This window comes from Kogia breviceps, chromosome 18 (genome assembly GCF_026419965.1).
Source record: "Kogia breviceps isolate mKogBre1 chromosome 18, mKogBre1 haplotype 1, whole genome shotgun sequence".
Lineage (NCBI taxonomy): Eukaryota > Metazoa > Chordata > Mammalia > Artiodactyla > Physeteridae > Kogia > Kogia breviceps.
The window spans coordinates 5,235,925-5,263,350 of NC_081327.1; the positions used below are offsets into that span (position 1 = coordinate 5,235,925).

Here is a 27,426-nt window from a genome sequence, read left to right on the forward strand (position 1 = left end):
ATATTGTCTCACGTAGCAAGATGGCTGCTGCAGCTCACATCTTCACACAACTGTATCTGACGACAAAAGGAAGGGAGCAGTGTTCCTCTCCTCTCATGAGTGGGGGAAGAAATTTCCTGGAAGCCTAACAGTGAAATTCCCTTATGGCTCATTGAACAAAAGCTGGCCACATCACTGCAAGGGAGGCTGGGAAACCAAATATCTCAGCCTGTATCGTGGGAGGTGGGCAAAGAGGAAAGTGGAAACAACTAAAGTATAGGCAACCAGCATCTGTTTCAGGGAAGGAAAGGATTCTGGTTAAAGATTGGGGTGAAAGAGGCCTTTAGGAAATACAGTCCTTGGATCTTTTTAAAAAGGTGGTGGCTGGGGTCCTGGATACCTGGACTCTACATCTATATCAGCTAGAATTTTCATTTCCTTTTTAACCACTAGAAACAGAAAACCTAACATGAGTTGGCTTAAACATACATGGGACTTTATTGCTTATGTAAGCGAAAGTGGGCATCAGGTAAGGTTTGACCTGCTTGCTCAAGTGATGTCATCATGGACTCAGTTTCTCTAGACCTTCCACTCTGCATTCCATAGTGTTTCTGTCACTCTCAGGCTCCACGTGTGGTCTTCGCCACCATGGCTATCCCCACAGACCCAAGGTCTCTCCACGCGATGGAGAAAAGGAACCCTGCAGATCTAGACTTCACGCCATTGAGCCACATGACCCAGCAGAAGAGCGTCTCTTCTTGGGAAACCCACACAGCTCTGGTGTTCACTCTCTCATTAGTCTGGCTGGGTCATGTGCCCACCTCTGAACCAGTCACAGTGGGAAACGGGCTATGCTGAGTGGCTTAAGCCGATCGCACCACCTCTGCAAACGGGTCAGTTCCAGAGCTCCCAGAGAGACAAGGGAGGGCAGAGATGATGCTGGGGAGGCACCACCCAGGACCACAACGCTCTACCCTCCGCTCACCCGTATCCGTACTGACATTGACGCCTGCAGGCGGACACTTTGGAAAAAGGCGTTTATTGGTGTGGTGGTCTCAACACTCCCCATGACTCGGAACACACGGCCCCCAGGGCCCCCCGCCCCCCCTCCCTTGCATCCCTCCCCATGCCCTCCCTGTCCCTCGGACCCTGGGAATGGAAGACAATGTGGGATGGGGCCCACGCCCCCGTCTGAGGTACAGTCACTGCCCCTGCTCTGCCCTCTCTCCCCCTCCCAAGCTCTGGGTGGTATAGTTAAGGGTGTTTATAGAGGGTCTCCCAGGCGTTGGAGCTGGTGACTTGGCGTCTTGGTCTGGGCTCAGGATGTCTGTGTGATGCCTCTCTCTCCCCCACTTTGTGTGATGTGCTGTGCCAGGGCGGGGTGTTCCTACAATCGGAGCTGAAGTTACAGCCTCAGAGCCCCTTCCTGATAACAGGTGTCCATCCTGGGGGGAACTACAGCTGGTCACCAGCTACAGGACAGCTGGAGCCGGGGGGCTATTGCTGGTCAGTCGCTGGTGTGTGTGTGTGTGTGTGTGTCTGAGTGTGTGTGTGTGAGGGCAGTCAGGTCAGCCTTTAGGAGGTTCAGCCGGTGGAGAGGCCAGGGAGCGGTAGCCCAGCAAGCCCACGCCCGTGGGCCGGCTGCAGGGGGCAGAAGGCAGCTGGTTGGCGCTGCAGGTGGTGGAGGGGAGTGGGGGCAGGGTAGGGCAAAGCACTGACACAGACAGGTGACAACAGGCACCAGCCTGACATTTGGAGGGAAGCACCGATTGGCCCAGGAGGGGCCAGAAAGTCCAGGGTGGGGAGGGACAGGGCAAGTGGGAAGGTCTCAGGCTGCCGAGCCAGTGCTGGGGCCTCTGGCTTCAGGCAGCCGGCCGGCTGACAGCAGGGAGGCCCAGAGCCAAGATGGAGATCCTGTACCTGCTCACAGAGGCTGAGTGACAGCTTGACAGACAAGCGTGATGGCCCTGCCCACTCCCGACCTGCCCAGGAGACAGCCTTTCAACAGGGTGGGGAGCGGGTGGTGTGAATGCATATACTGGGAAAGCAGGGAGCCTGGAAAACCTCTCCTCACAGCTTCCGGCACGAAGCCCCCATACCTACCTCTAGCCAGAGGTGAGAGACAGCAGGGTTGGGGGCAGTGGATGTACGGGGTGTCGAGGAGGGAAGAGTGCTGAGCTCCCTTGCCCACCCATTCACACACGCACGCGCGCGCGCGCGTGCAGGTTCACGCTCGCACCCACTACACACACGCGATCCAGTTGACAGCCTGAGCTTAGAGAGGGGTGAGGGGTGGCCGGGGATGGGTCACAATCGGAAAGGTGAACAGTGGCGAGAATGGCTGTAGAAAGATGCATAATTTTGCGTTATCCCTCACAGTGATGGGTTCTGTAAAGATCTTTCCTCCTTCTCTTCCTTTTCCTCTTCTTCCTCGGCGGCCGAGAGCGCCTCTGCCCCCTCGAGACCCGTGGCGCTTGTTGCCCCTTCTCCCCTTGCTCTCGGCCTCAGACCCCCCCCCCCCCCCCGCGGGGGGACTCCAGGGCACTGGGTTCTTCCTACATCCTCCACCACAGCCAGCCCAGGGCGGAGAGGAGGGTCAGAGGGCCTGGGGGCCTCGGGGCCGAGTTCTCCAGGGATCCTGGGCCTAGGGAAAGAGAGAGGGTCAGGGGAGGAGGCCCAGAGTGGGGGGACCCCATGTGTGTCTCTACCGGGTGTCTTGTCTCTGCTCTGAGGGTGCTGTCTGAGGATACCTCCAGGGGACCTTTCTGGGCTTTCACTCAGTGAGCTTGTTCTCTGTTTCAGTCTAAGCATCTGGCTGATCACTGTCCCCTCCACCTACAAAGCTCTTCCCACAGATCTTGGCAGGGCTGGCTTCTCTTGACCATTCAGGTCTCAGTTCAAATGTTACCCCCTCCAGGAAGCTGTCTCTGATGAGCTTATCCAGTGCTACCATCCCCAATTCTATTATTTATTTTCTTCATGGCCCTTATTGATATGCAAAATTATTTTTTGCTTATTTATGTGTGTATGTATTTGTTGGCTTTTCATTTTACTTATGTGTCTACTTGTTTATTGCTTTTCTACTACTGCTAGACCGTAAGCGGTGCAAGTCCCTAGACCTTGGCTCTTTTGTGCATTGCTGTGTCCCCAGCACCCAAAGCCTGGCCCTTAGTGGGCCCCCAATGAATATGTCTGTAGAAGGGATCGGTTTCTTGCTCAGTCGAGGGTGCGTCTTCTTCCTAAGTTCGGGGACAGTCCGGGGGCTGCCCGGCATCTCCACCTCCCTGGCCCCGCCCATTCCACCCCGGCCCCGCCCACGCCGCTCCGGCCCCGCCCCTCCTGCCGCTCAGGGACGCACGCAGGAGCCGCATGGAGGCGCTGGACGTTCCCAGCCGGTTGGCTGCGCGACACGTGTAGTTGCCGTAGTGCCGGGCGCTCACGTTGGCGAAGAGAAGCATCGAGCGGGTGCGCTCCGTCTGCACCTTCAGGCCCTCGGCCGCGCCACTGCTCAGCCTGCCGGGGATCCGGGTCAGGGAGCAGGCCGCAGGACCCCGGCCCGGGGCCCTCTCCAGGCGGAAAGCCCAGCGCCCTGTCTGTCAGGCTCCCCGACTCCCTGGAGACCCTACATTCTGTCCCCTACCCCAGCGACCCCTAGCCTGGGGTTCTAGCGCCCCATGGATCTCGGGCCACTCCCACCGACGTCCGGCTCCAGGCAGCCTAGCCCCTCAGGGACACTGGACTCTCTCAGTGTGTACCTCCGACCACTAGGGGCACCCAGGCCCCGCTGGACCCCACATCCAGTGGTCCCCTAACCCTAAAACTTCTCTGCCAGATCCTCAGTATCGACCCCCACCCCAGACCTTCTTCCTGAAGAGCCGGAGGAGACCAGGCTCCAGCATTCATCATCCTGGGACCCAAATTTCCAGTAAGCCACCACAGTTTCCCTGGGGCCCAGAGGACCCCAGCACGTAGAAGCCGGACCCTCAAGTTCTCAGGAGCCAGTACTCTGCTCCGCTCCCCGCGGTCCAAAGGACCAAGGACCCCCCCCCCCCGCCACCCCCGCCAACCATCACCACCACGGCCGGCCCCGGTGCCGTCCTCACAGTCTGTCATCCTTGTACCACTGGAAATCCGCGGGGGGGACCGCCATAGCTTCGCAGCGCAGGAGGGCGGCCCGGCCCACAGCTGTGCGGGCGCTGGTCACGTCCGTGATGGTCGGAGGATCTGGTGAGGGACCAGGGTCAGCGAATTCTCCTAGCTGGGTGGGGACGAAGGGGTCCCACCCCCAGCCCGCTCCTCTCACCTTACCAGGAGTCCAGGTCTCCAGCATCCCTCCCACCCCCAAGACTCCTTCCTCGCGCAGACTCACCCCCCTTCCTCCTTCCTCCTCCCTCACACCCTTCATCCCTAGGAACCCAGGACCCGGCCCGCTCTCGTGCCCGGCGCCAGGGGGGCTCACAGTTCACTGTGACCAGCACGCGACGGCTGTCAGGTGCAGAGTTAACCCCGTTGTGCGTCACGCACTCGTATTCCCCGGCCTGGCCCCGCTGGATGTCGTAAATCTCAAGGATCTCGCCTTCGGAGGTGAAGCCATCTGTGGGGGGAGGGGAGGGGAGGGGAGGGGGCGGGGCCAGACACAAACACTTAACACGGGACAACACGGGCACAACACGGACACACATCAGCGGGGCGGACAGCGCAGGGCCTGGAGTGCCCGGGTCAGTGGGAGTGGGGAGGGGCTTGCCGGGCCTGGGATCTCCTGCTAGGCGTGGGGCAGAGAATGAGAATCTGGGGCTTGGTAACTAGAACCCAGTGGGGAGGGTCCTAGAATTGGGGGCGTTCAGGGGATACAGTGATCTGGGAGTCCATAACTCAGATCATGCGGCTCACAGGACCCGGTGGGGAGGATCCTAGGATCTTGGGGCTCAGAAAGATCCAGAGAAAAAAGCTGATCCCAGAGTTCTGGGATCTAGCTCTTGGGGCCCAGGGAGTCAGGGCCTGGTGATTGGGGTCAGCAATCCAGACGTCTGGGGTCTTAGGACAGGGCGCCGGCTCAGAAGACCCCTTGGGACTCAGAGCATCCAGGGACCCAGAAACTCGAGACCAGGACTGTGCAGCTCAGATGAACGAGTAGGGGAGGATCCAAGGATCTGAGGCCTAGTTATTGGGTTCTGGGGTCCCAAGGGATCTAGCGATGGGCCCAGTTGGTCTCCAGAGACCCAGTGAGTGAGGATCCCAGGGGTCTGGGAAATGGTAGTAGAGATCTAGGTAGAAGGGGAGTGGGTGATGTCTGGGATCTGGAATGTCCCTTTCAGGCCCCTTGGCACTGTTTGGGGGCAGCCGTGCTTCTTAGCCCCATTCCCTGGAATCCCTTGAAGGGCTTGTTCAGACAGATTGTGGTGGAGATGCGGGGAGGGGCGGTTCTGACTCATTCACTCTGGGGTGGGCCCAAGAATGTGCATTTCTGGCAAGTTTCCAGGTGATGCCAGTCCGGGGGCCACACTCTGAGAACCACTGGCCTAAGGCATCTGGCGGAGATGTAGTGATGTGAGCAGGAGACGGGAACGTGGGCCAGGGCCGTGGCTGTAACCTGACTCTGGCCACCTAGTGGTCGGGGTCTGAGTCCGGGAGAATCCTGTGAGCTGGCGGGAAAGAGACTGAGGCTACTGAGGTCGGGGGTGTGGGGCAAGTTGGGGTCTAGGAGGTGATTTGGAGGAAACAGCCCAGGCCTGGGATGTAGGAGGGGGAAATCCAGTCATCACAAGGGTTCCGGGGGGGATCAAAGGAGGGGGGTAATCAGAGATTCTGGGTATCTAGCTAGGGATATGGGGAATTGAGGGGCCCGGACTGCGGGGTGGGGGAAGGGGCTTTCGGCCAGGGGTGGGGTCCTCACCTCGGAGCTGCCTCCAGGTGACAGTGGGCTCCGGCCGCCCCACGGCCAGGCAGAGCAGGTTCACATTGCTCCCCTCGTTCACGGTCACGGGCGAAGAGATATTCACTATGCGGGCGGGGACTGCAGGCCGGAGGGAAGGTCAGTGAGAGGCCAGATGTGGGCTCCCAAGACCCAGGATCCAGGCCTGGCCCCTCCTCCTGGATCCTTCAGACCAGGATCCAGGCCCCCAGCTCCTCTCCCCTCAACCCAGGAGTCCAGGCCCCCGGCCCCTCCCCGCTCAGACCCAGGAGTCCAGGCCCCCGGCCCCTCCCCCCTCAGACCCAGGGGTCCAGGCCCCGGCCCCTCCCCCCTCAGATCCAGTAGTCCCGGCCCCCGGCCCCTCCCCCCTCAGACCCAGGGGTCCAGGCCCCCGGCCCCTCCCCCCTCAGACCCAGGAGTCCAGGCCCCCGGCCCCTCCCCGCTCAGACCCAGGGGTCCCGCCCCCAGCCCCTCCCCCCTCAGACCCAGGGGTCCAGCTGACATTCCTCCGTCTTTCTGTAAGAAATCCTCTGTGTTTTCCAGTCCCTCTGCGTCTGGCTCCTTCTCCAGCTGCTGGTCTTGTCTTCCTCACTCTTTCTCAGTCTCTCTCCACCTTCCTCCTAACTCGGTTTCTATTTTCTATCTTCTGGTCTGAATTCCTCCTTCCCCATCTCTCTTTTTATTGATTAGTATTATTATTTAAAAAAAATATTTAACGTATGCTCGTATGGTGCTTACTGTGTGTCAGCTTACAGTGTTCTAAGTGTTTGACAAAAATTAACCCATTAAACCCTCACCACTCCCTTCTGGGGTAGATGTTGCTATATTCATCAATTCTAACACACAGGGGCGTTTCCCACCTTCGACCCCACCAGTTTGCACATTTCTCCAATCGGGACGGCTTTACGATGCAGGACGCCAGTGTTTCACGGGGAGGGTTTTTTTGTTTTGTTTTTATTCCGCTTCTAGCAAGGCATAAAATAAAGGTGCCCCTTCCAACTGACGATGTTTGGGCCTTGATACACGGCAGCGTCATCCCTGTTTTGCAGATGAGGGGTCTGAGACCGCCCAGCTCCCTCTGGGTCCCTCAGCCACTGGGTGGTGGCGGTGAGGCTGGAACCTGGGGGAATCTAGCTTCAAGTCGGGGCTTGTCAACTGCCCCGCTGGGCTGTCCTTGTGGTCCTGTCTCTCCAAGCGCTCCCTGCCCTCCAGACCACCTCTGATGCCATGTGAGGCAGCCTCCTGCCCTCTCCGTGGATCTCTCCAGCCCCATCTCTCTCTCTCTCTGCACATCCAGCCCCCGCACGTGCTGTCCTTTTTCCGGGACCAGTCCTGCACCCACCTGAAGGTCTCAGCTCAGACGTTATGTCTGGGAAGCTGCCTCTCCTTGGAAAGTCACCTCCAAAGGGGCAGGGACAGGCTGCCTGGCTCCTTCTCTGTCCCCAGCCCGTGGAGCAATGCTCGCAGGTAGTAGGTGCTCCATAAACAGGGCTGAGTGAATGAGTGGGGTCTTCCTCCGAGTCCACCCTCGCCCCTGGAGCTCTCCTGCCCTAGAAGTTGCCTGTGACTTTCCCTCCCTCTGCTTGGCTGGAATTCGCGAGGGCAGGGTGTGTGTCTGCCTTCCCGTGGCTGTGTCCCAGGCAGGGATCGGCGAGGACAGGAGGGTCCCCTGCGCCCGCCACCCGGGCCCATCCCTCCCACCCCCACCCAGGGCCTCGGCCGAGGGCTCACCGTGGACGATGAGGTAGACCTGAGTTGTGTACGGCTGGTGGCGGGTCTGGAAGGAGCAGGTGTAGAGGCCCTCGTCGCCCAGCCCCACCTGGGTGATGAGGATGGAGAACTCCTCGGGCGTGTTGGTAAGCAGCCGCACTCTCGGGTCGCTGGTCCAGCGGTCGTTGCCCGCGTACAGGATGTTGGAGCGGTTCAGCCAGGCCACTCGGGTCACATGCTCGTCGATGAAGCAGCTGGCGGGGAGGACGAGGGCAGGGCGGTTTTCTTCTCTCCCACACCCCCGCCTGGCCCTCCAGGGTCCCCCGTCGCGGGGGCTTGGTGGTGGGGGGAGGAAGGCCCCCCGCATCTCCAGTTCCCACTGTAGTCCTTGGAGGCAGGTGTGACTGCACCCACTTTACAGGTGGGCAAACTGAGGCTCGGAGAGGGAGAGCTGTGAGCCCACGTGCACAACAGAACGACAGCTGATGGCTATTGAGTGATTGTTGTGTGTCAGAGACCCCAAGAGAGGGGGGAAAGACACACTGGGGGAGAGGGACAAAGATGCAGAATGACGAGGGGCCCAGAGATAGAAGGACAGAGACCCAGAGAGAGGGGGGCAGGGATCCAGAGAGAGGGGGACAGACCCAGACTGGGGAGGCAGAGAGCTGGGAGTATAACCGTGGCTGTCACTGAGCAGGCACAGTGTGCCAGGCTCTGTAAGCTCAGGGCGTGTGTACAGACTCTTGAATCCTCACGACAACCCAGGTGGTGGGCACCATTCCTCTACCCATTTGACAGATGGGGATACTGAGGCCCAGGGGTGGACCTGGGTCCAGAGTCTGGGCCCCAGTGACCTCTGTCTTGACAGGGGAGGTGTGGGCTGTGCCTGGGGGTCAGGACCATTTCCCCCCCAAGGAAGGTGAAGGGGCAGCGCCCTCCGGGTCTCCCTACCTGAGCGTGGCGTTGTCACCTTCGCACACTGTGTAGTTGTCCGCAGGGGAGCTGAACTCCAGGCTCTGGGACAGCAGCCCTGTGGAAGGGAGGGCAGCTCAGCTCGGCGGGACTGTACACATCTGTACACACACACACACACACACACCTGCAGATACAGACACTTCCCACACCCACCGGCACACATGTTCACTGTTGTTTTCAGAGACACACATGGCAGACACACTCAGAGCAGACACACACAACACCTTCCCACAAGCCCACGCGGACCCAGACAGACTGGGACACACAAACCTATGCACCTCCAGAGACACTGAGACAGCACACAATCGCAGCACACAAACACACATGTACGTGCACACAGACACACTTACACCAATACATATACAACTCAGAGATGCTGTGTACGGACGTGCACACACACAGACATATGCACAGATTCGCAATTACAGAGCTGCATATGCGCAGATACAAACGGATACGCACAGATGGGCACACAGGTACACAGACACACACGCAGACATGGCACAAGGCACACACATACATGTTCACAGTGTACAGACACACATACACACAGATTCAAGAATACACACACACGTACACAGATATCCGCGTACACAGGTACACATACACATATTCACAGACTGAAGAGTACGTAGATACACATATACGCAGATACATATACAGATGTAACAGACGCGTGCACACAGATACACACAGGTACACACAGCAATTCAGAAACACGTGGAAAGACATGCTTCAGGGCGCACACAGACATCCAGACATGCGAATGCAAACACGCGCACAAACGCGGACGGACGCGAATATCCACGCGGACACACTTCTATCGCAGACGCCCAGGCTGCGCTGAGGCGCGCCACCGAGACCCTCGCGTCTGCACACACTCCCCCGTGCGCCCGCGCCCGCTGGGGCACGCTCTTGAGGGCGCATGCGCACGCCCCCACCCCCGCCATTCATCTCTCCGCGGACCGTGGCCCGCGGCTGGACCGGCGCCAGGGAGTGGGAGCTGGGCACGCGGAGGAGGTGGGTGGAGACAGCACCAGAAGGGGAAAGGAGGCGGCCGATGACCTTGGACTCCTGGGCGGCACGGGCCTGCACAGCGCTGCCCTGGCCCCCGCCCCAGGATGAGGAGCTAATTAATCTAATGAGTTAATTGCCCGAGCCCCGCCAACGACTCCCGGAGGCCCTCTCCATCAGCAGCCCCTCCGGATGGGGCTGGGCCAGAGCCAGTGCAGTGGGCTCGCCAGGCCCCGGGGGTGGGGGTTGCAGCCCCTCAGCCTGGGCTCACCCGGGGCCACAGTCGCTCCTGTAATCTGAAGGGCCCTGGAGGCAGGGAAGGGACTTGCCCGTCCTGAGCTGTGCAGAGAGGATTCTGGCACAACCCTAGTAGCAGGAGGGGGCGGCCAGGGGACAGACAGACAGACACAGGGTCACCAGGGTCCAGGAAAGATGCGCAGAGCCTGCTCCGGGGCCAGGAGATAGTCCCACGCGTGGCAATGGGTCCTGCTCAGAGGGCCAGAGACCTACATACTCACGCTGACACACACAGCCCAGGACACACGCCCAGCAGAAGGTCCGTTAGAAAAGACGGCTCTCTCCCAGAAGCATGCCTTTCGGCCACCAGAGGGACAGCTCCAGCCCAAGCAGCCATGGCACCCTGACCCTCCCACGATATACAACCGGACCCACCCGGTTGCACGGATGCCAGCGGGCCCTCACACGCAGGTGCAAAGTCTACACACGGTTACAGCCCTACCTGGAGGGCTGTCTCTCTCTCTCTCTCACACACACACACACACACACACACACTGGCTGAACTGGTCACAGTGACACTACCAGCTGGAGGGCTGTGCTCATCCCGTCCCCGTCCCCTGGAAAGTCGTGCATGAAGATACGGCCTGTGCAGTGTAACGGCGACACAGCCTCTCAAATACAAAGGGGCTGCCCTGGGCCAAGACTGGGGCGCATGCAGCCACGCCGTCACCTCTGATCAGATCACGCACAGCCCTATCCGCACACCCCCCCCCCACAGGATTTGTCACAGCCCGGGTCACACTCATCCTAGATCAAGGGTTCTCCACCATTGCCACTGGGGGCTGGATGATTCTTCACTGTGGGGCCGTCCTGAGCAGTGTAGATGTTCCGCAGCTCCCCGGCCTCGACCCCCTGGATGCCAGTAGCTCCCCTGCCCCAACCAAGATTACATTGCCAGATGCCTCCCGGGGGCAAAATCGCCCCACCTGCCGCCTCCCCCCAGCCCTGTGGCAGCCACTGTCCAGGGTTCAAGGAGGACACCCCCCCCGTCTGGGGGTTGAAGAGGAAGTCACACTTCAGGCAAGAACCCAGGGCTCCTGAGCTCAGGCTAGGGCCCTGGGGTGGGGTGTGGACCTCACAGAGGAGGGCAGGATCTTAATCATACGTCCAGCAGACAGAAGGACAGACAGACACACACTCCTTGCCAGAGGGATCTTTGCAAGACTCAGAGTGGCCCCCAGGACGAAGTCCCAGCCCCTCAGCCTGGAGTCCGGGGCCCCAGCGTCACTCTCCTGCTTCCTCTCCCTTAGTGTAGCCCAGCTCTGCATTCCCCACTTTCCTCCCCTCTCCCTCCTTCCCACTGTCTCCCATCGAAACGCTTCTCCTTCTCCGGGGACCTAGTATATGGGGGCCCCTCCTAGGAGAGATGGCCCATCCGAGCCCACGTGAGCTCCCGCTCTGCTCCCAGGGCTCCGTGGATCAGACTTCTCTGCCTCCTCCAGATTCTCCTCCAGGGCAGGGCCTGGCTCACACCATCTGTTTCCCCAGCATGCCCAGCTGGGCCCTGGCTGCAGGCAGTCTTGGGAGATGAGTGAGGAAGTCATCTCAAGTGGGTCTTCGACTCCTGGTCTGTGTGTCTATAAATTTGGATGTTGTGGGTCTGCATGTCTGTCTCATGCAGTTCCCAGACTCCAGGCTCAGGAGGACCCTCCATGCTGTGTGACCTTGGGTAAGTCCCTTCCCCTCTCTGGGCTTCGGTAAATGGGGGTGGGGGTCAGGTTAGCCATTCCACCACCCTGTCTGTCACCGGGCCCGGGCCCTCCCTCTCTCTCAGTCCCAGTCACCCTGCACTGTTTTCAGGTCTGCTTTCCTCGCCAGATGGGAGCCTCTTAGGGCAGGGCCTGGGTCTCCCCACCTCCAGCATCACCCAGCTCAGGGCCTGGTCCACGGGGGGCCTCAAGAGATGTTTAATATAAAAATAAACAAGCTAGTGCACATGAGGTCCCCTCTGCAGGAATTCTGCTCGGGAAACTCCGACTCGCTACTCCCAACAGCCCTAGTCTGTTTTCCCACAATGCCTGGACCACCTCCCTTACAGCTGGGGTGACTGTATCTGTCTCCCCCAGCAGACTATAAGTTTCTTTTGTTTTGTTTTGTTTTTTGACCATATCACGCGGCACGTGGGATCTTTCTTCCCCGACCAGGGATTGAACCCGTGCCCCCTGCAGTGGAAGTGTGGAGTCCTAACCCCTGGACCGCCAGGGAAGTCCCAGCTATAAGTTTCTTGAGGGCAGAGCCTGGGTCTGACTGAGGTCTGTATCCCCAACATCTTCCAGCACAGGGCCTGGCCTGGAAAGCCTTGGGAAATATTTGTTGAATGAGTGAATGTAAATGGATTCCTACAACATGCTTTGCCACCTCTTGGACTCTTACACATTCTTCAAAACCCCAACTCAAACGCCCCATCCTCCAGAAGGACCTCCCTGACTGTTCAAGGCAGAGAGTCTCCACTGTCTCTACTGCGTACCCTCTGACTCAGCTGGGACAGTGTCCAGGGGTGTCTTCCCTACCTGGCCAGGAGTTCCCTGAGGGCCCGAATCTTGGTTGTGTCCCCCAGAGCTGGGCTTAGCTCCGAGCAGGGAACTGTTTGTAGAGGGGATGGATGGTCTCTAGAGACTCGCTCAGAAAGCCCTAAGGAGCCTGGGCTGATAGATCAAATGTCTGTCCCCCCGTTTCCTGGCTGGGTGACCCCCGGCCAGTCTGAGCCTCAGTTTCCCCAACTGTAGAAAGGAGAAAAACAGTAGTTCTTCCCTCGGAGGGTTTTTTTGTCAGGGATTCCATGAGAACGTGTAAGCAAAATGTTTAGCTCAGAACTTAGCAGGCAAAAAGGGCCCAAGAAATGCTAGCTGTTCCTAACAGCACCTTCTTTTTAAAGAAACATCTGTTGTTATCTCCCGGGTTCAGTGTCGGTCCCCCGGGAGTGGAGGGAGGGGGGGCAGAGCAGGTCTGGCCTGTAGGTTGCTCTATGCCCAGCACCCACCCCGGCGTCGGCGACGCACGTACAGACGCGCTGTCAGCATCTGCTCGGCCGCGACCATGCCAGCACGACCAGGCTGCTAAAAGAACGGACCGGGGAGCCGGGCTGCCAGGGTTGACATCCCAGCTGTGCCACTGGGTTGCCCAAGTTACTTCCCCTTCCTGAGACTCAGTGTCGGGAAGGTCATCGTGCCTCCCTCACTGGGTTGCGGGGGGAGAGGATGAAAGGAGGTCACCCAGGCAACGGGCTCAATACAGTGCCTGCTAGTTACGTGCTTGCAAACAGCTCTGTGTGTGTTGGCTTATGGGATGCTTACGGGGCAGGTGCCAGCCTGGCGGGAGATCCAGTGGTGATGGGACGGACCACACGGGTCTCTGCCAGTCCAGACCAGTGGCTGTCATACCCGTTTGATAAACCAAGGGATGAAGGTTGCAGTGGGTGAATTCCCTTCTCTTGAGAGAAGGGGATTTCTGGGACTTCCCTGGTGGCGCAGTGGTTGAGAATCCGCCTGCCGATGCAGGGGACACGGCTTCGAGCCCTGGTCCGGGAAGATCCCACGTGTCGTGGAGCAACAAAGCCCATGAGCCACGACTACTGAGCCTGCACTCACTCTAGAGCCCTCGAGCCACAAATACTGAGCCCACGGGCTGCAACTACTGAGCCCGCGCGCCTAGAGCCCATGAACCACAACTACTAAAGTCTGCGCGCCTAGAGCCCGTGCTCCGCAACAAGAGAAGTCACCGCAGTGAGAAGCCCGCACACCGCAATGAAGATTAGCCCCCGCTCGCCGCAACTAGAGAAAGCCCGTGCTCAGCAACGAAGACCCAACGCAGCCAAACAACAAACCAGAAAACCGAAAAAAAAAAAAAAAAAAAAAAAAAAAAAGAGAGAAGGGGATTTCTAACAAGCTGAGTGACCTTGAGTTGGAGATAAGAACCGCCTGCCTCCCCTCAAAGGAACTTAGGTGGAAATGGGACCCTCCAATGCAGAGGATGCTTAGATTCCACCATCCCAGAACTCACAGGTGCGGAACCCGGGGCCCAGGAGTGTGTGTGAACTTGTGGCGGGCGTCTGGGGAACTGGAGGCAGAAGTCCGGCTGGAGGGAGGGGTGGGGGCCACGTGAGTACGGGTCCACGTGGCTTTGGCAGGGAAGAGCCGTGAGAAGGGGCTGGGCCTGGTCTAGCGGCCACTGAGGAGCCCCCAGAGCCCTCTTCCTCTTTGCTGATCTCCCAAGTCCTTCTTATCACTGATGCCCGGAGTCTGGTTGCAGAGCCAAGAGCCCGGGAACCTTCCACATGCTGGCTGTTCCCTTCCGCTGGTTCTCACCGCAGGGCCTTTGCCTCTGGCCGTTCCCTTGGGATCTTTCCAAGGCTGATTCCTCCCCTCCTTTCAGTCTGAGCTCCCCTCAGCTGCTCAGACACCACCTGAGGTCACAAGGCCAACTTGTCTGCCGAGTCATTCTTATTTTCTCTACGTGACTCGTCACGTTCTGAAATTACCTGTTTACTTCTGAGATTTTTTTTTTTAGGTTGTGGATCTCTCTCCAAGGTAAGCTCCGCGAGGGCAGGGACTTCACTGCTGTGTTTATAGATTCCCGGTGCTTAGAGCAGCGACTATGTGCTCAGTAAATACCTGCTAAATGAGCCGATGAGGTGGAGCCCACAGTCCAGACAAAGCGGGGGGCCTGGGGGGTCACCCACGCCCAGGTTCACCCTGTCCCCACTCCGTGTAATATGGCAAAGGAATTGCCCCCAAATCTCCTGCAGCATCTACTTTTGTAAGTGGATATGTGTGTGTGTGTGTTGGCATAAAGAATTCTGGGAAAAAAAAAAAAAGGAACGATAGAATATCTACAGATGCTGGGGAGGTAGAGTTAAGTGGGGGAAAAAAAGCCAGTTTTGCAGAGAAATGGCTTTATTTTGTTTCTATCTGGGGAAAAACATCAACAAACTAACCAATCCCTTACAGATGCTGAACTGCGTGTCTGACTGGGGACGCTGTGCCAGGGCTGTGGACCGCGGCTCCCTCTCGAGAGTGGGTTTGGGGAGGGTAGGGGTGCGGGACGCAGTGGGGTTTGCTTTTATGCATATTTGTAGAGGATGGTTCACTTGTATGCTTTCCTCCCGTAATCTGGAAACCATCCAATGAATAAAAGAGAGGAGGAGATGCAATTTGGTGTATCTTCCACCGGCTAACCCAACAGTCAGAGGGTGGTGGGTGAGGGGGGCTCTCTTTCTGCCTGCCTAATCCTGTCTCAGCTCATCCCCAACTCAGCCCCGTCCCCCTTGCTCGAAGTTCTCTGATGGGGGACAAAAGGCTCAGAGATGGGACTGGACTTGACCTAGGTCACAGACCACCTCCTGGCTCCACTAAGATCCCAGCCCAGCACCTGTGAACAGCAGTGATTTCTAGGGTTCTGAAGAGTAAAAGTAGAAGGAAATGGGAAGTTACTTGAGAGTAAAGGAAGAGAGAGACAGAGAGAGAGCTAACGGGAGACAGCCGGAGACAGTGAAAGGACAAGGAGGAAAATGAGTGGGCGAGATGAGACGTGAGTTCCCATAAGTGAATGAGGACCAAGGCACATCTCAGGGGCCAGAAGGAGACAGAGAGACACACGTGCTGTGACATGGAGAAGCAGTTCCAGAGGCAGGGAGGGACAGATGTGAAATTGTGCTGAGCCCAGCAGGGATGGAGAGGAGGGGACCCAGAGACAGAGACAAACGGAATGTCACCCGGAGCCGGGGAGCCTCCGGAGATGGCCGAGACGTGAGAGAGACCTAAGGAGACAAGTGACAGAGACAGAGACACAGACAGGCAGGGATTCAGACGGGTCAAGTGGGAGGGGCACTCAGACGGTCTGCACCGGGGAGGGACCGACCCTCCGGCTCAGCATCCTGTGTCCTGTGTACGCAGGGCCGCGTTTGTGTGACCGCGGGTGTCTGCAGGTGCGGCTCCGGGTCAGACCAGGGGGATGGGTGTGTATGTGGCTGTGCCAGATCGGTGTGTGGGGGCGGGTGGCTGAGAGCCGCGGTCGCTGTCTCGCTGAGACTGTTGGGGGTTCTAGGGTGTTCCCGATTGTGTGCCCCTGACTCTGTGATCCTGGCTTGGGGCAGGGCCTGGGGGAATGCTCTGGAAGCACCGAATTAACCCTGTCCCCTGCCCCCTGCCTTCTTGCTCTCCCCTCCTCTCCTTAGGGGGCATCTCCTGGACCATCCCCAGGTCGCCAGCCCGCTGGGGGGGACACGAGATCCAGCTACACATCCTCTAAACAGAGACTGCCAAATTCACGCGCCAGCACCCCCCCCCTCCACGTCCCATTCTCCCCTTCCTGCTCAACAAAAGACCGGCCCCAGTCCCCCTCCCCCACTGGGAGGGCTGAGTTTAACCCTCTGACCCCGTGTTAACCCTTCCCTTCCCTCCCTCCTCAACTGCCCGTCTCTTAGGCTCCGTCCTGCCCCGAACCCAAATATTCAGCCAGAGCTTTCCACATCTGAGTCCCCAGCCCAGCACCCCAACTTCTTGGATCTCCAGCTCCAATGCCCCCCACATAACTGCAACCCTCCAAATACTAATACTTTCTCCCAACCTAGACCACCCAGCTGGGGAATTTCAGCCCCTTCCCAGCTGGGAGACCAGACCCCACCCCCTTCTTTTCCCGTCCCTGGGACGAAGGTCTATGGACACCCCAGCCCCCTCCTCTTACTGACCCTGGGAAGACACCATCCCCCCAACCTTTCCCCAGAACTGCCTCCCCCAGCCCTCAGGCAGGGGACCCTTGCTGAGGTCCCTGCGGGACCCTCTCCACGCAGAGATGAAGACCCCCGACGGGGCATCCGCCTTCCTACCCTCCTCCCACCCCCACCAACTCAGTTCCGAGATCCTGCCCGGGGACCCTTACTTAGCTTCTGATTTCCCTCCCCGATCCGGAGCCGCAGACTCCCGCCCCCAGGCCGGGACCCGGTGTCCGAGACCCTCTCGCTGGCCCGAAGAAGCAGACCTCCGCCCCTAGGCCCAGGCTCGGGACCCAGGACGCGGACCCCCCCCGCCCCCGGGCATGGATCCAGACGTCCGAGGACCCCTTTCCCAGCCAGAGGATGCAGCCCCCGGCCCCGGGCCCAGACCTCCGCGTCCGGGGGCCTCCTCTTCCCTGCCCAGGGTTGCACCCTCCCCCGCCCCCAATACCCTCCCGGGACCCTGGAGTCCCGGCCGAACCCCCCGCCCCCGGCGCTGCGGTACCTCGACTGATGACGGCCAGGCCGGCCAGGGCGGCGGCGGCGAGAAGCCGGAGCCGGGCCCCGGGCGCAGGGGGGGGCATCGCGGCAGCCGCGGCGCGAAGGGGGAGGGGAAAGGGGGGGCCGGTCCGGGGCGCGCGAGGCCTGGGGGAGAGGGGGAGGGGGAGGGGGACCCCGCCTGCGGCTGCACCGGCCCGGGGGGCGGCGGGGGCGGGGGGAGGGGGCCGGGGGGGCGCGACGAGGCGGCCGGAGCTGCTGCAGACCCGGGGAGGGGGCGGTGCTGACGGGCAGGAAGGCCGACCAATCAGGGGAGGCGGGGGGCCAGGGAGGCGGGGCCGAGGAGGGTTACTCGTCGGAGGGAGAGGCCTTTGTTACTGCGGCCCGGCCCCTACCGCCTCCCGCCCCCGGCGTCCGCACGGCTTCCCACCTCGGGTCCCTAGAAGCCCGGGTCTGGGACACTTTTCCCGGAGCCCACCTCCCTCCTGCTTCAGATCCCAATCTCAGCCTCCCCCCGACCCAGAAATTCCGGCCGCCCAACCCCAGGAGTCCGGGTCCCCAGCCCCCTCGGGCCCAGAAGTCCCATCCCCAAGTCCCCACCGCCCCCAGACCCAGGAATCAGAACTCCCAGGCCCCTCGTCCTGTGGGACATAGTTCCGCTTCTCCATCTACCTTCATGAATAACACTGACTTTGGGGTGAAATTTCCTTCTTCCGTCCATCTCAACCCTCATCCCCAGGATAATAGGGGAATGGGGAGAGACTGGGGGCCCTGACCTTGGGAGACGGTAACCCAGGGTTCAGGTACGAAGAATCCCCGCTGCCCATTCCTCCAGTCACTTGGCTGCGGCGGGACCTTGGACAAGTCAACTTCTCTCCCCAGAATCTCAGTGTCTTCCCTGCAAGACGGAATCGTCTCTGTTTCTCAAGGTTATTGAGAAGAATAACGGAGATCCTGGGGAGGGTGCCAGCTCAGCCCGGTGCCCTAACAACCTGAAGTTAGTTCTTCCTCCTGGTCCCACTAAGCATCCATTTACCGGGTGCAGTCTTCCCTCCTGGCCCACCAGGTGAGGCATCCCTGGCCCCTGTGCCCCCATCTAGGCTCTGATGCAAGAGAACAACCCCTGAGCCTACTCCGTGTCTGGGGCACTTGGAGGCAGAGGTTTTTGAAGTCACCCCCTAGGGGCTGTTTAACTGCAAAAGCACATCCATCCTCTATTCCTCCCCCCCACCCCACCCCAAATCCAATCTGTCTGCAAGAGAGGCTAGCTCGGCCTCCACCTTCACAACAGATCTCTACTCTGTCCTCTTCTTCCCACTCCACGCTTCTCTGAGCTGTCACGTCTCCCCTGGATGGCTGCTCTGGAGGCAGCAGCCAATGCCCTGGTCTCTAGGCCTCCACCTTCAGATCAACAAGCGCTGAACTCATAAGCCAGCTGGTGCTACTGCACTGCCTCACTCACTCAGTTCCAGCTGCTGTGGCCTTCATTCGGCTCCTTGAACAAGCCCAACTTGTTCCAACCTCGGGGCCTTTGCACTTGCCGTTCCCTCTGCCGGAATGCTCTTCTCACCAGATTGGCACAAGTCTCTTTCTTATCATTCAGGTCTCACCTTTCAGAAGCCTTTGTTGGGACTTCCCTGGTCGTCCAGTGGTAAAGAATCTGCCTTACAGTGCAGGGGACGTGGATTCGATCCCTGGTCAGGGAACTAAGATCCCACATGCCGCGGGGCAAGCCCGCGTGCCACAGCTACTGAGCTCGCGCACCTCAACTAGAGAGCCTTTGAGCCACAACTGCAGAGCCCACGTGCCCTGGAGCCCACACGCCACAACTAGAGAAGAGAAAATCCACCACCACAACCAGAGAGAAGCCCGCGTGCCACGGTGAAGAGACTAAGACCTGACAGAGCCAAAAATAAAGAAAGAAAGAGATAGAAAAAACAAATAATAAATCTTAAAAAAATAAGCCTTTGTTGGTCATGCTATCCAAAGTAACCCCCACTCCCAATGCAACAGCTCTCTGTGACATCGGTTTTGTTTTCTCCATAGCCTTTACCATTCCCTTATTTCATGGGTTCACTTGTTTCGGGTCACTTCCCTTCCCCTCCATCTCCCACTTCCAGAATGTAAGCTTTGCTAAGGCAGGGTTTTGTGTTTTTGTTTGTTTAATTGAGGTATAGTTGATTTGCAATATTATATTAGTTTCAGGTGTACAGTATAGTGATTCAAAATTTTTATAGATTATACTCCATATAAAGTTATAAAACATTGGTTATATTCCCTGTGCTATACAATATAATCTTATAGTTTCTTTCTTTTATACATAGTAGTTTGTACCTCTTAATCCTCCACCCCATCTTGCACCTCCATCCTTCCCTCTCCCCACTGGTAACCACTAGTTTGTTCTGTGAGTCTGTTTCTGTTTTGTTATATTCATCCGTTTGTTTTATTTTGTAGACTCCACATATAAGTGATAACATACAGTGTTTGTCTGTCCTGACTTATTTTACTAAGCATAATACCCTCCGCGTTCATCCATGTTGGTGCAAAAGGCAAACTGTCATTCTTTTTTCTTTTGGCTGAGTTATATATATTCATATATGAATATTTATCCATTGATCTGTCGATGGACACTGAGGTTGCTACCATGTCTTGGCTATTGTAAATAATGATGCTGTGAACACTGGGGTGCATGTGTCTTTTCAAATTAGTCTTTTTCATTTTCTTTGGATATATGCCCAGGAGTAGACTTGCTGGATCATATGGTGACTCTGTTTTCAGTTTTTTGAGGAACCTCCATACTGTTTGCCACAGTGGCTGCCCCAGTCTGCATCCGCACCCACAGTGTAGAAGAGTTCTCTTTTCTCCACACCCTCTCCAGGATTTGTTATTTGTGCTCCTTTTGCCGACAGCCATTCTGACAGGCGTGAGGTGAGAGCTCATTGTCGTTTTGATTTTCATTTCTCTGGTGATTAGCAATGTTGAGCATCTGGGACAGGTTTTTTGTTGGTTTGTTTTTGTCTGCTTTTGCTCAAGGCTCATCTCCAGAGCTTAGCCCAGTGACTGACACCTAGTAGGTACTCAACAAATATGTACTGTGTGCATGGGTTGGATGAGTTACTAGCCCTATTTGGATAGATGGAGAGGACCAAGATCCAGAGAGGGAAAGGGACCCACCTACGTTGACACAGCCAGGTGGCGTAAGAGCTGGGGTTGTCGCTGCCTGTTCACACTGATTTGTGAGAACTGATGGTTAAATTTTCAGGAATTTTCAAAATGGGTGTTAACCCATTGTTGCCTGAAATTGGACACGATGGAAGTATTTACACTGTGGCAACTGGCAAACACTGCAAGTCAGGACTTTTTGTTTGAGAGCCATTGTACCAACACACCCTTGTACAAACTCCTTCGGGATCCTGGCAAAGGGTCATTTATTGCTTCCCTATGATGAGGCTTAGGATGAGGACGGGGCTCCCTCTTCCTGGAATGACCCATCCCAGGCCTGATGACAATATGAGCACTTCCTACATGCAGGCATCTTTCTGAGCACATTTTACATTCTCCTTGAAGCCTTATGATGTCCCTGTGGGTGTGTCTTATCTTTACTTCTGTTTCACAGATGAGAAAACAGACATAGAGAAGTAAAAGCAGAGAAGTAAAAGAGGAAAGGAATTCCCCAAAGGTGTAGACACAGCTGAAGACATTTGCCATGTGTGTATCTGATAACGAACTTATAGCCAGACTATATCAATATAAAGAGCTCCCACAAATCAACAACAAAAGAGATGACTCAATTTTTAAATGGGCAAAAGACTTGGACAAATACTTCACAGAAAGAGGATTTCTAATAAGCACCTGAAAAAAATACCCATCACCATTAGTCATCAGGGAAATCAAATCAAGACCACAGTGAGATACTCCTAGTCACGCACTAGAGTGGCTAAAAGGATTGATAGTAGCAAGTGTTGGCAAGGATGTGGAGCACCTGGAACTCTCATACCCTGCAAGCTTACTTGCCCTTTGACCTCAAGGGGGGTCTAGCCAAAGGGAGGCACGGGCAGAACACTGAAGGGTGGCTGGAGAATGCTCTGGTCCTTGCCCGCTGCCCTACCTAGGGGCCTGTCAGGTGGCCCCTTGGCCATGGCTCAGGTTCTCAATAAGACCTCAGAGACACCATTTCTCTCCCTAGTTCCTCAAGGACACAGCAGAATTTGGAAGGAATCTTTCCCTTTTGCTGCTGGTTCCTGGGAGCCTCACCATCCCTGTATCCCTAACCCTGCTCGCACCTCTGTGAATGGTACCTTTATCACAAAGTCTGTTTAGGGAATCCCACTGGAGGTGGCTGTCACTTTCCGGCCAGGACCCCTGCTGTCCTAACACTATTGGGGTTTCACAGTCGAGGCCCAAAGCCCCCTGAAGATGAACCTTAGAAGGCTCAGGAGTGTGGAAGACACTCCGTTTCACAGCTAACAAGTGAAATAAAGATTCTGACGGCCACAGATACTATTTTTTTCATACACTGGATAGGCAAAGTTCAAAGGACCCAGAAACACACCAGGCTGGCGATGGCAGTTGTTGACAAGAGTGAAATCGGTTCCCTTTCTATGAAGGGCAAGTTGGCATCATCCCTGGAGACTATGTACCTCACCCTTAACCTTGAAAGTCCATATCCAGAATTTTCCCCTGCAGGTGTATTCTCGTTCATGCCCAACGGCTGAGGGACCAGATCATCAAGGTAGCATTGTCTGCAGTGCTCAGAGGACAAACTACCTAAATACTCCACAAGGGACTGGTTTGATACATCATATGCATTGAGAGGCAGCTGTTAAAGAGCGAGCTTAATGACACAGACTGTGTGGTATTCTGTAAGCGAAAGGAAGCAAAGCACATAACGCAAATGTGTAACACACACACATGCTTGCATGTCCATCTTATTCCTCTAGCATAGGCTTTCTTTCATAGTCTTGGCGTCGCTGACATTCGGGGCTGGATGGTTCTTTATGGTGGGGGCTGCCCTGGGTGGTGACAGGGGTTAAGCAGCATCCCGGGACCCCACCCACTAGACGTCATGACAACCCAGACTGTCCCCTGGGAGGGGTAACGTGGGTCCTGGCTGAGACCCACCTCTGCGGGAGGAAACACTAGGCAGAAACAGAACGGTGTTTGTCTCGGGGGGAGAGGACTGTGCTCCGGCCTGTCTCGGAGATGCGGAGAAGTGATCCTCACGGGCCCAGTTCCTGGGGGGCAGCCAGGAGAGGGCAGGTGCGCCCGGATGCATTTGGCCTCGCCTCTCAGACTGTGAGCCCCTGGGAAGGACCCTCGCCTTTCTGAATCTCAGCGTCCTCATCCTCGACGGCAGGGGTGGGGGCCTAGCTCCCATCTCACAAGGTTGCATTGCGACCATAGGGAGGCTTCTGAACCTCTCCGGGCCTCAGTTTCCTCCTCGGTGAAAGGGTCACAATGGCCAGACCACAGGGCCGCCGGGGTCGGTGAATAAGGGCGGAGGGCTTGGGTCACTCAGTCCTGGCCAGTGCCATTATCGTGGTTGTCACCATCTCCTCCTGAAGGGACAGAGGAGGTTCATACAAACCCGTCTTCCCGTGATCTCCTCTTTCTCTCCCCCTGCGCGTCTCCCCTTCATCCTTCTTTCTCTCTGGTTCATGTCCCCGACTCCGCCTCCTTGTCATTCTCCACCTCGGTTGCCATCCGTCTCTTTCCGTCTCTGTCCCCACCTTTCTGTTTCTCATTCCTTCCTCCTGGCGCTCATCTAGCAAATGTTTCCCCGAGCCCCCCATCCTCTCTCAGAGGAGGATGCTCTTGTCCTCATCTAGGCGGACTCCCCTACATCTCCTGAACGTCCAGCTGGCCTCAGACAGACGTGCAGTGAAGGGTTAACTCAGCAGGCCTGGGTTGTCCAAACCCTGCCCATTCTAAGCAGAGGACTGGCTCCTGGGAGGGAACCTCTAAGCCCTTGGAATGTCCTGATAAGAGTGTCTTTGTTTATCTGGGGACCTGGAGCCACACCAGATAGTCTATGCTACCAGTGTGATTTATGGGGGATGCCTTGGGTCACGTGGTATCAGCGTGACCTCCTGGTGGGCGGGGGCCCTGGAAACTAAGAGCTACATAAACAGCCTCCAATAAAACCCTGGACACCGAGGCTCAGGTGAGCATCCCTTGTCGACAACACTTTGTGTGTCTTGTCACATGTTGTTGCTGGGAGATCACGCAACTCCCCACGGCACTGGGACAGGACCGCTGGAGGCTCCTGGCCTCTCTGGGACTCTGCCCTGTGTGCTCTTCCCATGGCTAGTTTTCTTTTTCAAAATATATTTAATTAATTAATTAATTAATCTATGGCCGCCTTGGGTCTTCGTTGCTGCGCGCAGGCTTTTCTCTGGTTGTGCACTGCTCTTCGCTGCGGTGCGCGGGCCTCTCATTGTGGTGACTTCTCTCGTCGCGGAGCACGGGCTCTAGGCGCGCAGGCTTCAGTAGATGTGGGGCAGGCGGGCCTAGCTGCTCCGCGGCACGTGGGATCTTCCCGGACCGGGGCACGAACCCGCGTCCCCTGCATCGGCAGGCGGATTCTTATAACCACTGCGCCACCAGGGAAGCCCCCATGGCTAGTTTTCATCTCTATCCTTTTGCTGCAATAAACCGTGAGTATGAGAGCTTTGCAGAGTTCTGTGAGTCCTTCCCGTGAATTGCTGAAACACACTGGACATCAGCAAATGTCTGCTCAGAGGGGGCTGAGCTGTAGGTTCCTGGGGGCCCTCTGCGTGGGGTTCCCCCGTGCACGACTACATTTCAAGAGTTTGATTCTTATTCTGGTGCAGAGAGTCTGTGCCTGGCCCGATGTCACACAGCCTGGGGTTGGAGCCGTGTCTGACCCCTTAGCGCCCTCTCGTGTCTCTCTCTTGACCCTGGAGGAAAAGGTCAGCCCTGTAACCACTTCTAGGAAGATGATCCGCTTTCCAACCTCATCTTTATTCATGGAGCTGCTGCCGGCTCCCTGCCGTCCCCGCCCTGTGGCCCACCCAGGAGGACGAACCATTTTTCTGGAATTCCGTCTCCGTGCCTCCACGAGCCCCTAACTGGTGGAGTGCGGGGTCTTTGAAGTCGAACTCAAGGGTGTTGCCACGTGTGTTCTTACAATGAGAAAAACAACTTTTGAGGAAAATGACTTTGTTTTTCCCACTTGTGTCTAGGTGTTTTATAGTGTAATAACTCTGCTCCGACCCAGAGTCTGAACATTAGATAAGGACTTGAGTGTAGGATGCTCGCCATAAGATCACACTTTGCTTTTCCCAAGACACCTTTTAAAATAACTACTTGGGGGCTTTCCCTGGTTGCGCAGTGGTTAAGCATCCGCCTGCCGATGCAGGGGACACGGGTTCCAGCCCTGGTCCGGGAAGATCCCACATGCCGTGGAACACCTAAGCCCGTGCGCCACAACTACTGAGCCTGCGTGCTGCAACTACTGAAGCCCGCATGCCTAGAGTCCATGCTCCACAGCAAGAGAAGCCACCGCAATGAGAAGCCCACACACCACAGCAAAGAGTAGCCCCCGCTCGCCGCAACTAGAGAAGGCCCGTGCGCAGCAATGAAGACCCAACGCAGCCAAATATAATAAATAAATAAATTTATTAAAAAAAAATTTTTTTAAATAAAATAACCACTTAGAGTTAAGCCCGAGAACAGTTAGTGACCTGGCCCCAACCACCTTACAAGCGGTAAGTGCTGCTACCCTGCGATCTCGGGCTTGCCAGTGCCCGGGGGTGGAGGACTGCCCTTCCCCGGCTCAACCGCGCCCCCTTGCGTCTAGAATCTGTAAGTCACCAAAATCCTGTGACGCTACTCAGCATTGTGTGGGTGCTATTGAAACCGCACCCGCTGAGGTGGCCATATGCCAGCCCCGTCCGGGTGGCTTCTGCCTCCTCAGTCAGCAGGTCATAAGCTCATAAGCTGCATAGCTATTTTTTTTTTCATGCAATACCCCAGCTCTGGCTTCTCCACCCGGTTCGTCCTGGAGGGTGGGGAGAGCCGGCCAGGCACAGCCTGTGTGTGTGTGTATGTGTCTGGTATCTGTGACCGGTCTCAGAGGCTCAGCTGACCGAGGATCCCTGGGCAGAGTCTCAAGGAGAATCAGCTCATTTTCTGAGACGCGGTCCATTTTCTAGGGTGCTGTCTATGTCCAGGGTACCCTAGGTGGGGGCAGAGCTCTACAACCATTTACATGGCTGAAGGCCGGGGTGCGTGGGCTGTCCCGGGAATGACCCTGCTTGGCAAGGGGGTGGGCTCCAGTGGTGGAGGGTGGATTCCCCCCGCTGCCCTCAGGAGGCAGATTAAGTGGTGGCAAGAGCCTTCCTAAGTTTCTCACTCCTCTTGTGGTCAAGGTCTTCCATTTCCTGTCGTTTCTGGGAGATTTCAGTAGGGATGATCTCTCGGTGCTCTCTGCCCTGCCCTAGGGCCTCCATGTCAGTCAAGAATTCTTTTCCTCTCCTGGATTTCCGTCACCAATTCTTCACACCTGTCCAGCTCAGGGGCTGGGCCCTCCTGTCGCACCGGAGGGGGGCTTTCTTTTCCCTTCCTCTGGCTCTTTCCCGGTGGCAAAAATATTCTGGAGTCTTCGCTTCTCCTTCTCCACATCTCGCGTGGCTTGAGGCTTCAAATGCCCCCGGCTGCAGGCCCCGTTGTCTCGCTACGCGCTGGCAGTCGGGAGGTGGGACCGGGCGGCCAGGATGGGAGGCAAGGAGATGGCCGAGGCCGGCGGCTTGGAAGGCAAGACCCTCGAGCTGGAAGTTGGGCTGCACTGTAGGGGGAGAGTGTCTCCTCGTTTCACGGTGTCCATGGTGTGGCGCTGTTGGAAGTTGGTCAGTTTGGATTCCTTCCACATCACTCTGAGCAGCTCGCAGGTCCCTGGGGTGTAAGTGGCCGGCTTGGGGCAGCGCCAGATCCCAGTTCCTTTGTTCACTGTCTCCACCCTCTCCTGGGAAGCGATGCGAGGGCTCCTAAAGCGAGACCCCGGCTGGGCGGCCCCTCCCCACGGGGTGGCGGCTGGTCTCCGCAGGCTGTAACCAAGGCTCTGAAGCAGCGCCGCCGGCGCCGCCGCAGAGACACTCTTTTCCTCCTTCTTTGCTTAAAGCGGCAGCTCTTACCATGGATTTGAGCCCTTTCTTTCTTTCTTTCTTTCTTTTTTTTCTAATCTAAGCACTGCTTTAGTGGCATCTTATAGCTTTTGATATGTTGTTTTAAAAATACATTCAATTCTAGGGCTTCCCTGGTGGCGCAGTGGTGGAGAGTCCGCCTGCCGATGCAGGGGACGCGGGTTCGTGCCCCGGTCCGGGAAGATCCCACAAGCCGAGCCCGTGAGCCCGAGCCCGTGAGCCATGGCCGCTGAGCCTGTGCTCCGCAACGGGAGAGGCCACAACAGTGAGAGACCCGCGTACCGCAAAAAAAAAAAAAAAAAAAAAAAAATTCAATTCTAAATATTTCCCAGTGTGTCTTGTGCTATGGGTTGAATTGTGCCCCCAAGAAGGTTATGTTGAAACCCTATCCCTACATACCTGTGAATGTGACCTAATTTGAAATTGGGTCTTTGCAGATTGCCTTTGGAGTGGGCCCTACTCTGACACAACCGATGTCCTTATAAGAAGAGGGAAAGTTGGATGCAGAAACACACATCCAACACACGTGGATAAGGCCGTGTGAAGACGAGGGCAGAGGTTGCAGTGATGCATCTACAAGCCAAGGAACGCCGAGGATCGCCAGTCATCACCATAAACTGAAAGACAGGCAGGGAACAGATTCTCTCTCAGAGACTTCAGAAGGAACCAACCCTGCCAACACCTTGATTTTTGGACTTCCAGCTTCCAGAACTATGAGATGATAAATTTCTGTTGTTTTAAGCCACCCAGTTTGCAGTACTTTTTTGGGGCAGCCCTCGAAATCTAACACACACTGTGATTTTTTTTCTTTGACCCATCAGTTGTTTAGAAGTACATTGTTTAGTTTCCAGATATTTGGTGATTTTCTAGTTGTCTATTATTAATTTCTAGTTTAATTCCATTGTGCTTAGAGAACATACTTTATATGATTTCAATTCCTTTAAATTTGTTGAGACTTGTATTAGGGTCCAGATTATGGTCTATTTTGGTAAATATCCATGAGCCCTTGAATAGAATGTGTATTCTACTATTGCTGGGTGAATATTCTATAAATATCACTGATGTCAATTTGGTTGATAGTATTCTATATCCATTCCGATTTTTTTGTCTACTTGCTCAGTTACTGAGACGGGAAAGTTGATGTGTCCAGTTCTCCTTTCAGTCAGAGT

At 56.5% G+C, this 27,426-nt stretch overlaps 1 protein-coding gene and 1 pseudogene across 1 annotated transcript; both read right to left on the reverse strand.

The window, feature by feature from the left end:
• Positions 1 to 1,005: 1,005 nt before the first annotated feature.
• IGLON5 (IgLON family member 5) lies at positions 1,006 to 17,292 on the reverse strand. The gene is made up of 8 exons (XM_059044189.2): positions 17,101 to 17,292; positions 8,552 to 8,630; positions 7,622 to 7,854; positions 5,873 to 5,992; positions 4,439 to 4,573; positions 4,083 to 4,203; positions 3,338 to 3,492; positions 1,006 to 2,623 (listed from the first exon to the last, which is right to left on the reverse strand). Exons 1-8 carry the CDS (start codon positions 17,177 to 17,179, stop codon positions 2,535 to 2,537), a joined length of 1,011 nt encoding a protein of 336 aa, XP_058900172.1. The 5' UTR covers positions 17,180 to 17,292; the 3' UTR covers positions 1,006 to 2,534.
• A 7,482-nt stretch (positions 17,293 to 24,774) lies between these two features.
• On the reverse strand, positions 24,775 to 26,209 carry LOC131744632 (UPF0193 protein EVG1 pseudogene; annotated as a pseudogene).
• Between the last annotated feature and the right edge of the window lie 1,217 nt (positions 26,210 to 27,426).

What these genes read in the sequence shown, in the direction of transcription:
- IGLON5 (XM_059044189.2), bottom strand. Translation starts at nt 17,179, where the DNA reads ATGCCCCCCCCTGCGCCCGGGGCCCGGCTCCGGCTTCTCGCCGCCGCC. An exon ending in GGTCTACCTCATCGTCCACG is followed by an intron (nt 5,993 to 7,621) that starts GTGAGCCCTCGG and finishes TCCGGCCTGCAG; the next exon opens with TCCCCGCCCGCATAGTGAAT. An exon ending in CACCTGGAGGCAGCTCCGAG is followed by an intron (nt 4,574 to 5,872) that starts GTGAGGACCCCA and finishes CTCCCCCCACAG; the next exon opens with ATGGCTTCACCTCCGAAGGC.